At 46.6% G+C, this 15,311-nt stretch overlaps 1 protein-coding gene across 3 annotated transcripts in view; it reads right to left on the bottom strand.

The window, feature by feature from the left end:
• Positions 1 to 1,275: 1,275 nt before the first annotated feature.
• The window catches only part of RTF1 (RTF1 homolog, Paf1/RNA polymerase II complex component), a 63,042-nt gene continuing 49,006 nt past the window's right edge, over positions 1,276 to 15,311 (bottom strand). For all 3 annotated transcript variants that reach the window (XM_004380649.2, XM_023735141.1, XM_023735142.1), the window contains 12 exons: positions 13,028 to 13,163; positions 12,339 to 12,516; positions 11,153 to 11,235; positions 9,711 to 9,798; positions 9,504 to 9,611; positions 8,631 to 8,708; positions 7,552 to 7,673; positions 7,307 to 7,364; positions 6,277 to 6,354; positions 5,712 to 5,807; positions 4,699 to 4,810; positions 1,276 to 4,452 (listed from right to left, as the gene is read on the bottom strand). In XM_004380649.2, coding sequence (XP_004380706.1) covers positions 4,346 to 4,452; positions 4,699 to 4,810; positions 5,712 to 5,807; positions 6,277 to 6,354; positions 7,307 to 7,364; positions 7,552 to 7,673; positions 8,631 to 8,708; positions 9,504 to 9,611; positions 9,711 to 9,798; positions 11,153 to 11,235; positions 12,339 to 12,516; positions 13,028 to 13,163 — 1,244 coding nt within the window. In that variant the 3' untranslated portion in view covers positions 1,276 to 4,345. The remainder of the gene's footprint in view (positions 4,453 to 4,698; positions 4,811 to 5,711; positions 5,808 to 6,276; positions 6,355 to 7,306; positions 7,365 to 7,551; positions 7,674 to 8,630; positions 8,709 to 9,503; positions 9,612 to 9,710; positions 9,799 to 11,152; positions 11,236 to 12,338; positions 12,517 to 13,027; positions 13,164 to 15,311) is intronic.

Genomic DNA, 15,311 nt, shown 5'->3' with positions numbered 1-15,311 from the left:
GTGTATCATGGAAAGGACCGGGACGTTGTTAGACTTCTTTATAGTCACTTTTCGGGTTGGTACTGATTTTGAGTTTTAATTACGCTCAGTGGTGGTGGGGAGGTCGGGCCTCAATTGCTCTCTCCGAGCCTGATGGGGGTGGCGGCGAGATGGAGCCTCCGGAACCCCTGGAGGCTCAGAGCGGGACTACACCTTCAGATGGGCCATCACAAACGGAGTGTGTGCGCGCCGGCGGCGGAGCTCGAGGGAACGCCTGCCTTCACGCGACGGTACGAGGCCAGCCCCAGCACTCACAGGTCGGACCCTGGACCCCGAGGCCGAGTTTCTTGGCCCCGGTGGTGGGGGCTGCCAGGAGTCGTCCGGCCGTGGGGCCAGCGCTCCAGCTTCGGTTCGTGTCCTCTGCCCTACTCCCGAGCTGTTCTGAGGCTTCTGCCCTCTCCTTGGCCCTGCTACCGAGTCTGTGCAGATCCCTGCGGGCGTGGGGGCCACTCTCACTGATTTTTAACAGGACCCTCACAGGCTATTTTAAAGACGGAGAACTTGTGGCTCAGAGAAGTGGCTCAGCCCTAGGTGCTAAGTGTGGAGCAGGGACACTAATCCTGCACCAAGCCAGGTGTCTGTGATCCTGGCTCTACCTCGGGTCTGGAAGCCTTGATGCTCCTGTGGCTGACCCCCTTATCCTGGGCCCAGAAACTCTGCCTCCAGGTTCTGCCCGCGGGCTCTGGGGCTGACCTGGGAAACATCCGGAGAAAGTAGGCTGCATTTCCTCCAGCCCCTCAGACACACCCGTAATGGAGCCCAGCGGTCCCCTTTAATCAGGGGAACTGGGAAAAGTTAGAGGATCAATGGCTTCCCCGCTCCCAGGAGCCGCTGTACCACCGGTGGCCGAGTTACTCAAGGAACTGTTTCCCCTCCTGGCTGAGGAACCTGGGGGGGTGAAGCTGACCAGCCCAGCATCCTCCCTCCTCATTCCTCAATCAGCAGAGAGCAGCCAGCTCCCTGGAGCCAGGCAGCATCCTGGGAGAGGTAAGTGGGCTTGACTGTCCTCTGCTCAGAATGCCTGCTCTCTAGGGCCAGGGCCACCCGCTGTTCCCACCAGCCAGGTAGTGAGAATGATAGGGAGTTGCACAAAACCTCATTGGATGTGCCTGCGGGTGACCCACCTCTCTAACACAAGGGGCAGGCTTGGATGGGGCTCCTAACACTGACTTTTAGAAGTCACCTCCCACTTTCCCATCTCAATAGGGGGTGGAAAATGATCTCGCTTCCTAGCTAAAATATGGTCACAGTGAGGTATGAGACACGACCTCAGAGACTGGGGTGGGGGAGCCCTTACAGATCTCCCCAGCTTGCATATCAATACTTCCTCCATAGCTACACTTAGCCTCTGGGTTCCCCCTTCACACCGGCGACAGGCACGAAACAAGACAGCAAAGGAAATGTGCCTAAGCCAGCTCGAAGGACTAGATTCTGAGGTTAGGCAGTGTGCTAGGGGCTTACTTACCTCTGTCAAAGCTAGTTTATCAAGATAGGAAGTAAACCAAGCCAGCTGGAGGTTGCCCTGGCTTGAGACAACTACCTTACTAGAGAGGCTTTTGGGGAACCTGGCTACTAAAGGGTTGAAAACTGCCACTTTCACTTTTGGGGGTATAGTTCTGAGAGAGGGGGAAGGCGGGAAAGGAGCAAAAGAGAGGTTTTCATGGACTTCCAAAACATGGCTTTGAGAACTGCCACTCAGGATGCAATCCTTGGACTAAATCTGATCCCCTTGTTAAAACAGGGCATAAAGTTTATTTACATAAATCTGTACAGTTGGAGTGACAAGTCAGGACTTCACAGAAACAAAACAGAAGCATTCTTTTGGAAGAGAAGTTGCAGGCAGCCGACTTTCCCTGCACCTGTCAGAAGCAACACAGATGAGCAGACCGACACATCATGAACTAGGCACGTGGACACTGGCCTTTTCACTTCTTGGAAGGAACTGAAAAATGTATAAAACAGCTTTCGGGGCTGCAGCCTTCAACACTGAAACTCATGGGGAGGAGGGAGGGGCTGCTGCAGTAATTTCCCAGCACGAGAAACACTGGGAACAAGCCGGAAGCCCAGTGGGTGGGACAAAGCCATTGTCTATACCTGGTCAAGATCTTGGTTCAGAGGCCCTGCCTCAGCTGAGCCTGGAGACAAGTCCTCCGTCTTGATCCCGATCACCAGGCAGGCTACTCGGTAAGTGAACTTTCGTGGTCTTTGGTTGGCTTTCCTCCCTGCTGTGTGCTCTGGCGTTTCAGAATGAAGGTTTCAGCAGCTGCGTGTGGAGAGGTAGTGGCAAAGTGGCTACAGTGTGATGCAGTTTTAATAAAAATTTTATTACACAGCCATAATGTAATTGACATGTCTCCAAATCCAAATGATACTAAATACAGATCTACACGATGGATCAGAACGACTCCAGCAAATTAATATGGATTCTATAATTTTATGTCTTTTAAAACCAGAAAGAAAAAAAAAAAAAGTCCAAGTTCATCATGATAGGAGAGGTCCCAGCAGCTGCCAGAACTCTGCTGGAGTCCAGGCAATGTCTAACAGTCTGTCATTCCACATTTACACAATCATTTTGGTCAATGGACTTTTCAAGTACATATGATTTTAATAAGTCCATCACCGCTCCTTTGCTCAACCGAACTGTGTCACAGCTACCACACAGCTGTGTTACAGTTATCATTATCAATTTTACAGTCACAATATTTCTTTAAAACCATCCATCACTGCTTTTAAATAAAAAAAAGTAAACTAAGTTAAAGCAACACTGAGGTTCTACTAAACCCGGAAGAGTTACCAAGTTCAAATACAACTTAACTCCGTGATTCCCCATCATCCCCCTTCCTTACACAAAAGTAGGGTGAAAAAGTACAAAGCCGAGCTTCTAGATTTCTCTCCCTTTTGTGGGAATCAGCAGCTCTCAGCTGTTTCTTTAGCTTAGTTCTTGGTATATATAGTCAGCTGTATTTTGTTCTGAAAAGATTTGTTAAATGCCACTTTTATTTACATTTGGAGCTTTACACCTGAGAATGATTATCAAGCAGTCAGCTTATCTCTTTTCAAACATTTCATAAAGACATACACACCTTTTTTGCCGGCTTCACCCTAACTGCACAACAATATATATGCTCACCACAGACAGGTGTTTACACACATGAACTGCACACGCCTGTAACATCTGCAGCCTGAATCTTTGTGTTCATACTCTCCACATTCATGTTGAACACTTTCTCTTAAAAACAAAACAAAGTATTATTCTTGTTCACGTAGCAGAACAGAATCCCTAGGGAGAGACAGGTACACTGGGAAGGAAAAAGACGCACTCTATGTTCGGCCACGAAGCCGCTGGCTGTGCCCGTGGGACGAGCAAGACACCTTCACTGCCCTCCCTGGTACCAGCCTCGCGCTTCCCTCCCACCTGCCTGCCTGCCTGCCTGCCTGCCGGGCCACAGCCTCCAGGCAGGGGGCTAAGCTGGGGAGTCTTCTCCCAAGTGGGGGAGCTGATGAGGACGGGGAGGGGAAGTCACACAGCTACAGCAGTCAGGCCTGGTTATTAAGAAGAATCACATTTAATGAGTTTCTTTCTTGCAGTTTCAGATGCTCAAGTACAGCTGAAAAAAATCTGAAACAGCTATAGACCCAAGACAGACTGATACAAAGAGTACTGCATTTTTTAAAAATGATAAAAAATCCACACACGTACATACACACACACTCTCTCTCTCAAGCAGACCCCCTCCCCCCCAAATGTACACTTTTGGAAACTAAATTGGTTTTCAAAACCCCTCCCCCAGAGGTGGGAAGAGGAGAAAGATGAAGAGGAGAGAGGAAGGAGGAGTGCAGGTGCCCAGTCCCGCTCCCCCCACCAGGGTCAGGCGCCAATGCTCAATGCTTGGGTCCCAGGCAGTCCAGGAAGGAGACTGCCCAGGGCTGCTGCCGCCGTTGCCGAGGGCTCCAGCAAGAAACCCAGCTCCATGGTAATACTGAACACGTGCAGAGTGGCCAATGGACTGTGCTGGTTTAAAAAAAAAAAAAAGCAAACACAAATCTAAAGACATGGATAAAGCCCGAGAGAGCCCAGGAGCCCCGATCCACACCGGGTGGGCCCAGGGGGTTGGTGGGAGATGGTGCAGACAGGGAGATCTATACAGCAAAGGTTTATATTACAGACGACTGGCAGTTTAGAGTCTCTTCCCAGTTCTACTGCTGCTTCAGCCCAAAGAGGGCGACTCAGGGCAGGAGGAAGGGTGGGAGGGCCGCGGTGCTGGGCATGCAGGGCCAGAAGCAGCAGGCCAGGGGCCAGGTGTGCTCAAATGAGCCCCCGTCGTTTCTTGTAGTCTTCCAAGTTCAGAGATCTCCTGGGAGCCCCATCCTTGGCTGGCGGAGCCTTGGAGGTGATGGCCAAAGCCTTTGACTCTACGGGAAAGACGAGCAAACTGACATCTCAGGGACCTTCAGAGTCTTTTTAGTTTTGTGCCTCATTCCGTCAGGTGGCCTTACAGACTCTCTAAACACACCTGCAGCCCATCTTCCCCTACCTCTAGACAATGATAAGCAGACAGCCACCCCCATTTCTTCTCTAAAATCAGGCCCCTTGTTGGCTGAGGAAACCCCGGGATCTCCCTGGTTCCTGGCCGTCACCACTCCCCAACTCTCACCTACCTGAGCTGGGAACTTGTAAATCAATCTTCACATCAAAATCATGGACTTTGAACAGGTCTTCTGAGAGGTCGCTGGCTGACTTAGAATTCAAATCTTTATCCTTTCCCTGACCCTGCAATGTGAAGAGAAAGACAGACTAAGTGTATAAATGCAAGTGGACTTCAAAAGGCAGCTGCCGCTGATGGTAAAAGCTCTCGCTCCAGTTCATCAGATCTTCCCACCAAGGCCCTTTTCTGATTCCTTCTCCCAGAGGGCAAACAGGAGAGGCCACAGAGAAAGAGCTTTCTTTCCTGAACCTAAAGGCCTAGAGGAGAGGGAAGGCTCATGTCTGTGGGATGGGGGCAGAAAGGGTGGGCTCATGACAAGTCACCTTCTGACCCAAGATTGCAGGAGTTCCTGGGCCGTGTGGCTCCACAGAAAAAGACCTAACTCAGGAAGAAAACTGCTTCTAAATGGGCGGTTTCTGTCTGTTCAGCATTTTATTTCAGTTTTCAAAGAGCTTCCACCTTCACAACCATCTGATCCTCACATGTCATCTGTCCCTCCAAACTACTCTGTGAGGCAGGCAGGGTATCTAAGCTTGCTGCTGTCCAGTCGATTAGAACTCACAGTGACCCCGCAGGATAGAGGAGGACTGCCTCATAGAGTTTCCAAGGAGCAACTGGTGGATTCGAACTGCTGACCTTTCGGTTAGCAGCTGAGCTCTTAACCACCATGCCAGCAGGGCTCCGTGCCACTTACAGATGAGAAAACGTGCGTCAGAGGACCAGAAGTCAGCTGCTAAGGCCACAGTCAAGGCCCTAGTTAAGTAGCAGTGTTAGATTTAGAATGGAGCTTATAGGTTTAAAACATAGGAGCAGTTTATTAGATGTGTAAATAACTGGGATGGAGAAAGGACTGCAGGACCATGTTCCTCCAGGCAGGAAAATCAAGCGCAGACGAGGCAGGGTACTTGCTTTGAGGTCCCGGCCTGCAGCATGGCCCAGTGGGCTACAGGGTAGCACTGCACTTGCCTTGCTCATTTCCTTGGGGGCATCTGGTAACACTCCAGAGCCGTACTTTGCATTCAGCTGGGCCAAGATGGCAGCTTGAACAGCTGGGTCTCTGGACTGAGAGAGAAAGTAAATTATTTTAGAGACTGTTCAACACTCAGACAGTCCTACTGTGAGATTCTTTCTCACTTACCACCACTAACATCACAAGCACCACAGGAGACCCACTGGCAGCTCCGTGGGGTTTTCCTTAAGGCAGCCAAAGGCAATTAAAAGCTGTAAGGCCAAGCCCAGCCAGGTCCCAGCGAGGTGACCCAGTCTACACATTACCAACATCTGCTGCACTGGTATACCACCCTGGCAGGAGGGGCTTAGTCCACGGGCTTTACCAATCCACGCCAGTTTTTCACTGACTATATAGCCTACAGCAAGATAAAAAAGGAAGCATCCAGACCCAAGAGCTTGGGGCAATGAAATCACAGCTAAGACAACATTATCTTTAACTTCTTTATGAGTCTCCTAATGGAGCTCCTTCTGTGTCCCAGAATCTAGGTCCTGGCCAAGAATGCCCTCTTCAGGCACTCACGTTGGAAACGATGGTAGGTTTACACTGCCGCCTGGTGAAGGGATCCATCTGCTGGTTTTTCATGTTGTGACTTTCAGCCTGAAACAGAGACTGTGCGTTACAGGACTGTATCTCCTTCCCCGCTCCTGTCTTTCAGCATAAGCTTACAACCAAGTAACAGTCTCTGCAAGGGACTGAAAAAAATCTAATGTTGTCCATCATTCTTTTCCCTTCAAGAACACCAGAGCAGATACGGGGCAACAACCAAAAGAATGAAAACAGAAATTGACAGAAAATGAGTACCTGTGGAGGACACTCTAAGGGTGAGAATGGGTAAGACAGGGCAGAAGACCGTCGCTTTTCATTATAAATTAATAAAATTATATGGGTGTCTATGTGCATACCACCACCTGTCTGTGAGTCTGTCACCACCTGTCTGTGAGTCTGTCATACTGAGGTACTTGCATGTGGGTGTGATGCTGGAAGCTCTACTACTTAAAATACTAGCGGGGTCACCTGTGATGGAGAGGTTTCAGTGGAGCTTCCAGACTAAGACAGACTAGGAAGAAAGACCTGGTGAACCACTTTTGAAAATTAGCCAGTGAAAACCTTATGGATCACCACAGAAAACTATCCAACTCACTTGCTTTGGGCTCGTCACCAGGAGGGATCAATTGCTGGAGGAGGACATCATGTTTGGTGAAGCGGAGGGCCAGTGGGGCTGAGGGAGACCCTCAGTGAAATGCACTGGTACAACAGCCTCAGCGATGGACTCGAACATGCTAGTGACCGTGAGGATGAGGCAGGACTGGCCATTGTTTTGTTCTGTTGCACACAGGGCTGCTATGAATTGGAGTCGACTCGACAGCAGACATCTATCTAATCTATCTGCTTGTCTGTCTGTCTATCTATCTGCATGTATAAAGAAAGCATGTGTGCGCTAAATTTATAAGTTACTTAAATAATTCAAAAAATAAATTCGAGCATGATGTAGAAAAGATTTCATATCATCTTATTAATTAAAATTTTTTTCCAGATAAAGTTGTCTTACCACAAGGGCCTTCTCAGACTCCACGATGTTCCACTCCCGGTTCCGTTGGTTGATGTAACTGTGGGGCGAGTAAGAGGGATGAGTCAGTGGGCCATGAAAAGAGGGAGGGAACTGAACCGTGACCCCGGAGATATGCGGAGTCAGTGCAGCACAGTTCGTACAAGGCCACAGGCTCCCCTGATTATTTTGGCCAGGGTCTGTGGACCAAGGGTAAGGGCCCAGCCAAGATGGGCTCAGTAACACACCTGATGGCAGATATGTTCTTGGTCCGCTGGCGGTCCAGAGCCTCCGCCCGCTCCTCCAGCTCATTCAGCTGGTCCTGGATTTGTCTGGCCTTGTCCTGATCGCCCAGGTCCTCAGCCATGGCCTGCACACAAAGAGATGGGTGAGTTCTTGGCGCTGACTGGCTCTCCACCAAACATTCCCTTACTTCCAGCACAGGCCAGGTATCTCATGTGATAAACAAACGACAGGAGGCATGAAAGAACATAGAAAAAGTACAAATGAAGGTATGATTTTAACTATTCAATGAGATATCGTTTATACCTTTATTTAACGGAATGAAAATAGCAACGTTGGCAAGTGTGAAATGAATAGGATCCTTTCATACAAGGTTAGCCTCAATGAAAGTTACTGCAACTTTATGAAAAGTAACTTTGCCATTTAAATCAAAAGCTTTAATTATTTTTTTAATAATTCTGACACAGTAATTAAACTTCAAGGGATTTTGTCCTCAGGAAATAATCAAATTATCACCAGTAGGTACATGTCACGAGTTCAGGGTAGCAGTATTTCTAAGAACAAAAACTTTGGAAACAATGTATATTTTTAATTAGGATTAGCTACAAATATTTGTGCAAGGTATGATTTTTTTATAGTAGTAACGCCCTCCCATGTAGCTCCGCGGCTGTGGGGCTCTGGTGGTAGTGCTGTGTAACATGAAGCTTAGAACCCAGGGCCCATATGGCTACGCCACCATAACAAGGCTCATCCCATCCTGATGTGGAGAATGGAAAACCACACCCCAGCAGCTGGGCTTGTCTGTTCAGACTCAGTGCTGAATACTCCTCTAGGGTCTCTTATTACAGATGAAACTAAAGTGACTAGAAAGCGAGGACAATGGAATAAGCAAGATCCATTTCAATTTATAGAAAAGAAAGTGGCCAATGAATGCTGCCCAAGTGATCTGGAAGCACTGTGTTGCTTATCACTGAACCCAGAACTTTCTCCTAGTCCTGCTACCACAGACTTGGCAGAGGATGATTAAGTTGGATTTCCGCATCCCCTTACAGGCAGGGAAAGATGCTACAGCACGAGTCCTTACCTTTTCCTTTAGCAGCTGAGTCTTCTTCATAGCATAGTTGGGTGGAGCTTTTCTGAATCTTTCTTTCTCTTTTACGATCTGTACCAGAGAGGAGATACCAGCAGTGAGGTATTCCTAAGCTATGTCTGCAGACAGGCTAAGTGAGCCCACTTGGAGGCAAGCAGCTAGTTAAAGGGGGCTGCTCTTCCTACAGCAGTGGCATGCCCCAGAGAGTGAGCGTGTTCATTCCAAGAGATACTACGCTGCTTCCTGGGTCACGGAGATTCTTCTGGGACAGTCTGAAGGAACATGCACCAATAAACAGCAGCAGCCCGAGGGCCTGGTACTGTAAGGCTAGCCACTGTCCAAGAGAACAGAGATCAGAGAATTTTACCAAAATGTTTTGGAGAAAGAAAATCCTTGAAGGACCAAGTCTAGCAGAATATTCAGAAATAGAGGTCCCTGAACCCTGGATACACTTCTTTAGTCTATGATTTTAAATAAGAATGTATGAAGAAGAAGGAGCCCTGGTGGCACAGCACTTAAAGTGCTGGCCTGCTAACCGAAAGTCTGGTGCCACCAGCCACTCTGCGGGAGAAAGATGTGGCAGTCTGCTTCCATAAAGATTACAGCTTTAGAAACCCTATGGGGCAGTTCTACTCTGTCCTATAGCGGTACTATGAGTCAAAATCAACTCGTTGGCAATGAGTTTTTTTGTATGTATGAAGAAAAGTATGATGAACTTATAAATAATAAGGTAGCAATATTAGTATTCCCTCATCTTCATGCATAATAGCATAGCTAAAAATGCCAAGACATACGGAAAGAGAGGAAAACTATGATCTTCTCTAAACACAGGTTCTTGATGAACTTCTGGGGTACCCGGTTTCTTACCTCTTCAATGTCCTGATCATTGAATTTATAATTAAGAGCTTCTTTAATAGAAAATTCCTTCTTATTGATTTCATCTAGAGTGGGCAACTGCATGCCAGCAGAGAACATCTGGACCAAAACATGATAAATGGTTATTAATAGGGATTTTGGAAACAGATTTTCCCAATGTTTCCACGAACACATGCTAGGTTGTCTCTATCCACTCACCGCTTCTTTCCACTTCATGAATTCGCTTTCAGTAAATTCTTGGTTTGAGACAAACTCTAGGCGGAACACTCGTTGGTCACTGCCGTGCCTACATAAAAAAGAGCATCCGGAAAACTGTGCGTAGGGACCACAGTACCAGCACAGCAGCCCCACCACACTGTGTGCGACCTCGCTCTGACGGTCTCAATTCTGGCTTCCTTTCAGAATCATCTGAGAAGACTTACAAAAATTCCAAGGCCAAAGGATCACCCTAGATCAACTGAATCAAAACCTCTGGGAGTATGAACTGGGCACTGAAATTAGACATTAAAAAAAAAAAAAAAAAAAAAAGCAAGCAAACAAAACACCTTCCTAGGGTGTTCTAATGGTGGCCAGCGTTGAGAATCACCAAACCAGCTGTGGAAACCAAATGGACTTGATTAGGCCTCTAAAGTCCGTTTACAATGACAGTCAATCGACAACAAGAATATGCACTACTATGCAGTTGGCTGAATGACAGAGAAACTCTATTCTAGGAAGATCACTGCCTTTCTATTGACTGACCCCTCTGCTGGCAAAGGGAGGGACTCGATGCCACTGTCCTGGGCCGAGTCACTCTCTGCTTGCCACGACCATTCCCCTCTCCATCCGGTTCTTTTTAAATAGAGCAGGGGAGACGATGAGGGTGGGAGAGGGGAATGGAGAACGCATGCAGACCAAATCGGGCCACGGTAGACCTGTGTCTAGGAGCCCTGGTGGCACAGTGGTTAAGCGCTCAACTGCTAATCAGAAGGTTGACAGCTCAAACCCACCAGCTGCTCCGTGGGAGAAAGATGTGGCGATCTGTTTCCGTAAAGAGTTACAGCTTCGGAAACCGTATAAAGCAGCTCTACTCTGTCCTATAAGTCAGGTCACTATGAGTCAGAACTGACTCAACAGCAATGGGCTGGGTTACAGCTATTACCTGCTATTTGCTAAGTAATTGTGGCAAACTACGTCTTTTATTCCTTTCTATATGGGGCCTTTGAAATTTTCAGGCTCCAAGAGGGCAGGGACTTCTGTGTCTGTTTTCTTCCCTCCTCCGTCCTGATGCCCAGAACAGTGCCTGGCCCACAGCAGGCGTTCAGTAAACATTTGCTGAGTGAATGACATTCAGCTGACGGGGAAGGAGCCGGGTCCAGAAGCAAGCCTCATGCCCACGCTCACCAAGGAGGTGCCTGCAGGGCTCCGGCACTGGGCGTTTTCGTTCTGTGTGTATCTCTGTATGTTTCTCCTGTAGTAGCCCCGACTTCCCCGTGGGAGAGAAATATCCTAATTTCCGTACAGGATGCAAGTCTCTCCCGTAGTCCCTTCACTGTCTTGGTTTGGTTACTAACAAGCGACATGGCATCGGGAGAGAACAGCCCAAACAGGCAGTGCCTCTGAGAAGAGGGAGCAAAAGCTGCCACAGGAGCACCTCTTACCGTAGCTGTAGCCCTTTGTTCGTCCTGGTGCCACCCAGCTGGTAAACTTTGGCAGTTTCCACAACACCCGTGATCTCAGCTACCTAAGTAAAAAGGGGAGACGCCCGTCAAAAACAGACGGTCAGAGCTCTTCCTCTGGATCTATCTACCAGAACGTAAGGGGGCCTTGGGTAGTACAAGCGCTTTGCGATCAGCTGCGAACCTGAAGGTTGTTGGTTCAAATCCACCCCGTGGCTCAGCAGACGAAAGGCGTGGCAATCTGCTTCTATAAAGCTTACAGCCAAGAAAACCCTATGGAACAGTTCTACTCTGTAACACACGGGGTCACCGTTAAGTCAGGGGCTAATAACAACAACTCAAGTGACAATAACCACCACAGAGAGAGACCAACAGCTGCCAGGTGTCCCAGGCACCTCTCTCAGGTTCAGAGCTCAGACAGCCAAGCACGGGGGGCCCTGAGCCCGGGGTTTGTAAGTTACCAGAGGAGGCAGCCTGGTAGGGCCCATTAAAGGCTTCCCCTCCAACCTAACTCCGCCTTACTAGGTGATACACTGGGGATTTTCATCAGCTTTTATCAACCAAACATGAAGACCACCAAGGTCGTTTTCTGTGGCCAAGCTTTGTGGGACACGGTACAGCAGTGGCCCTCACAGAAGGAGGCAAACATCCTAAACCAGACAGCTCAGAACAAAAAACAATCCAAGAGCTGTCTTCCGTGTTCTAGCCATCCAGATCACAGTACTGGACCCCACATAACAACTTCTGTTAAGTTGCAGGTATTTATTTATTTTTTAACCTCAATACAATTTCATGTTCTAGTCATCATTTGGTAAGTAATATGGAACATTTCATGTATTTATTTTTCAAATGAACAAATCTTCTAGACTATTTAACTCCCATCAAACACTTCACAAGTATCTTTCCTCCCCCTTTTATACTGAAGGAGGACAGAGAAAATGATTCTCCATCTAAACCCACCCGTCCCTTGGGCTCCAAGTTTTCTTCCTGGCAGCAGATCACGCATGATCCTTGGTCGCTTCAGACTGTCACTATTCTGTGGGCATCTCGGAGTCTGTTTTCAAGCGAAATGATGGCAGAAGAGCTACAGATTTGTTCAGAAGCCCCTATCCCCTGTCGAGAATCATAATCGAAACATGGACAATTGGCCAAAGAAAGAAATACCAACCCGGTAAACTGGTTTGCTGTTATGGTTTCCAATGCCAATTCGTACAAAACATCCTGTGACGGTTTTTGCAAAGAAGGGCATGTGACACCAACGTTCCAGCTTATGCCGTGATAACCGAACCCGATTTAATTCTTCAGGTAAGGAGACTGGCTGTGATTTTGGAGGGATTTCTTCTTTCCTGTAAAGAACAAAGGGGCATTGGGAAAAGTGTTCATCCTAAAAACAGATCAGGATAAATAAATAATACCTACTTCTCAAAACTGAACCAGAGTGTATGTGATTAACTCAGTAGGAGAAATAAATGAAGCACCAGGCAAGAGTTCTAACAGAATCCTCTTCCTCACCAGTAGTGTGAACTGTTCTGAATGAAGGTGTAACAAGGGTAACAGCAGGCTGCCATCACACATAACCTATCAGAGTATGAACGCCAGTGAAAGCTCCTGGCCAATCTGAAAGGGACACAGTATCAGTTCCTATCTGCTAAGCCCAGGTGAAGTGTCCAGGGGTACAGGCTAAGTGCCAGTGGCAGGAGAAATGAATGGGCTGATGTGCTGGGGAACTCAGCTCAGCAACTCAGGGTACTGAGCCAAAGTTCACAGTCCAAATAGGTACATTTTAGAAACTATCCTGAGCTTCTCCTCAAAGAATCCACCTATCCTGACTACTAGATCAAAATGTAGACAGCTTACTCTTCTTCTTCATCAGATGATGATGTTCGGGATGAGCGGTCTGACTTTTCACTGGACTTGTCATCCTCTTCCTCTTCTTCATCATCAGAGTACACCTCACTGGTTTTTAATGGCTGTTTTTTGGCGAGGAGCTCAGCTAAAAAGAAACGGGAAACCTTTACCTAGGTTCTCAATAATAAACAGAAACATCATTCATTCTTGAAAAAGAACTGGAACTGGAAAAAGGATTCAAATACACAGCTCCATTCTCCCTGGCCTGGTTTTTGATAACTTGGGGTAGATATAGAAGTGAGGACACCAGAGAGTTAAAATCATTCAGGCATGAAACACTGGGCCCTAAAAGACCAAAAAAGTGCTGGAAGATTGTTACTTGCTGGACAGAAAGGGTCACCAACACTACTGACAGTGGGCTTTTTTTTTTTTTTTTAACATAGGCAATGATACAATTTTTATTCCAAAGCAAAAAGCTGTTACTATTTTTAAAGATAATAAGATAGACCTATATATAATATCTGTAGTATTTCCATTTTTTAACAACTTCATTGAGATATAATTTACATACCACAGAATTGACCCATTGTACGTGTAGAGTTTGATAATTTTTGATACATGTATGTAGGTGTGTAACCCTAACCTTAATCTAGTGTTAGGACATTGACCAAAACCAAAACAATTAAACGCACTACTGACAGTTGGCTTTTATTGCACTCAAGCCACATGAAGATGAGCAGGAAAGGGGGCAAAAACTCATGATGTCTTCAGAGATTCTTTGGGGGAAAACTTTGAGTTTCCAGCACTATTTCTAATAGCAGAAGACTGAAAACAACCCAAGTGTCCACAAATGGAGGCGTCACCGAGTCGTCTCTGGTACACCCACCCACTGGACTACTACACACCTGGAAGAAAGCGATTAGACTAGGCTTCTATGAAGCAGGATGGAAAAACATGGAAACACACAGGAGTGACAGCTGCACGACATGATGAAAGTAATAAATGTCACTGAAGTGTACATGTAAATATGCATACTTACCACCATAAAAATAAAAAAATATATATTTAAAAAGGAATGAGACATAACTCTATATTAGAAGTTAAAAAACGTTTTTTAAAGCACCGAATAGTAAATACTTTAGGCTTGTAGGTCATATGGTCACTGTTTCAACTATTCAACTTCGTTGTTGTAGCTAGAAAGCTGCCATAGACAATATGTGAAAGAATGGGCATGGCTGTGTTCCAATAAAACTTTATTTACAAAAACAGGAAGTCTTTCAACATCTGCTCTTTATACAACTAGGGAATGATCTTCAGGATAAACTGTTAAGTGAAAAAAGGAAGGTGGAAAAAGTGTATATAGTATGCTACCATTAAATTAATCTAAGATAGGGGTAAACCTGTCCTTACTTTTATTTTTATTTTTTTAAAGGAAGGATATCAAAAATTTGTCAAGTGGTGTGATGGTTAAGATTGGGTATCAACTTGGCTGGGCCATAATTTTCAGTGTTTATTTGTGATCACTCCCATGATGGGATCTGCTGTGAGTAGCCAATCAGTTGAAAGGGAGTTTCCTTGGGCGTGTGGCCTATATCCGCATATAAGTAGACATTCTGGCTTTTGCCTGTGCTGGATCCTGCAGCTGCCCCCTGTTCGTCTGACCTCGGGTGCTTGGGACTTGAGCTAGCAGCTTATCTGCTGATCTTGGGATTTACTGATCTTCACAGCCTGTGAGCAAAGAACCCTGCTCTCCGACCTGCTGTTCCTGGGCTCACCAGCTCCTGCAGCTACACGAATCAGGAGAAGCCTTGTGGTCTTGCCTGTCAATCTTGGGATACGTCAATCTTCACAGCCTGTGAACAAGAGCCCTGCCCTCCAACCTGCCAATCTTGGGTTCACCAGCCTCTGCGGCTACATGAATCAGGAGAAGCCTCTATCCTGATCCACGGACTTGGGACAAAACAGTCTCTACAATCACGGGAGCCGTTTCCTTGATATAAATCTCTCTGTATATATATTTATATACTTTACTGGTTTTGCTTCTCTAGAGAACTCAGCCTAAGACAAGTGGTTACCTATTATGGGAGAGAGGAAAGAGGTGAAATAGAAAGATACAGAAGCTAGACTTCTTTGAATACACCTTGTTTAATAGATTTGACTTGGGAATCACATAAATATTTTACATAATCATAAAACAAAATAATAAAAAGTCATCTCTAAACATCAAAAGCAAAGAACTGCAGTGTAGTGAATTACTTATTATGGCCCTTCTAGCCATAAACTTTGTGACTCT

This window comes from Trichechus manatus, unplaced genomic scaffold (assembly GCF_000243295.1).
Source record: "Trichechus manatus latirostris isolate Lorelei unplaced genomic scaffold, TriManLat1.0 scaffold00076, whole genome shotgun sequence".
Classification (NCBI taxonomy): domain Eukaryota; kingdom Metazoa; phylum Chordata; class Mammalia; order Sirenia; family Trichechidae; genus Trichechus; species Trichechus manatus.
Note: the sequence above shows the minus strand (reverse complement) of the source record. Positions and strands in the feature narration are given on the sequence as shown.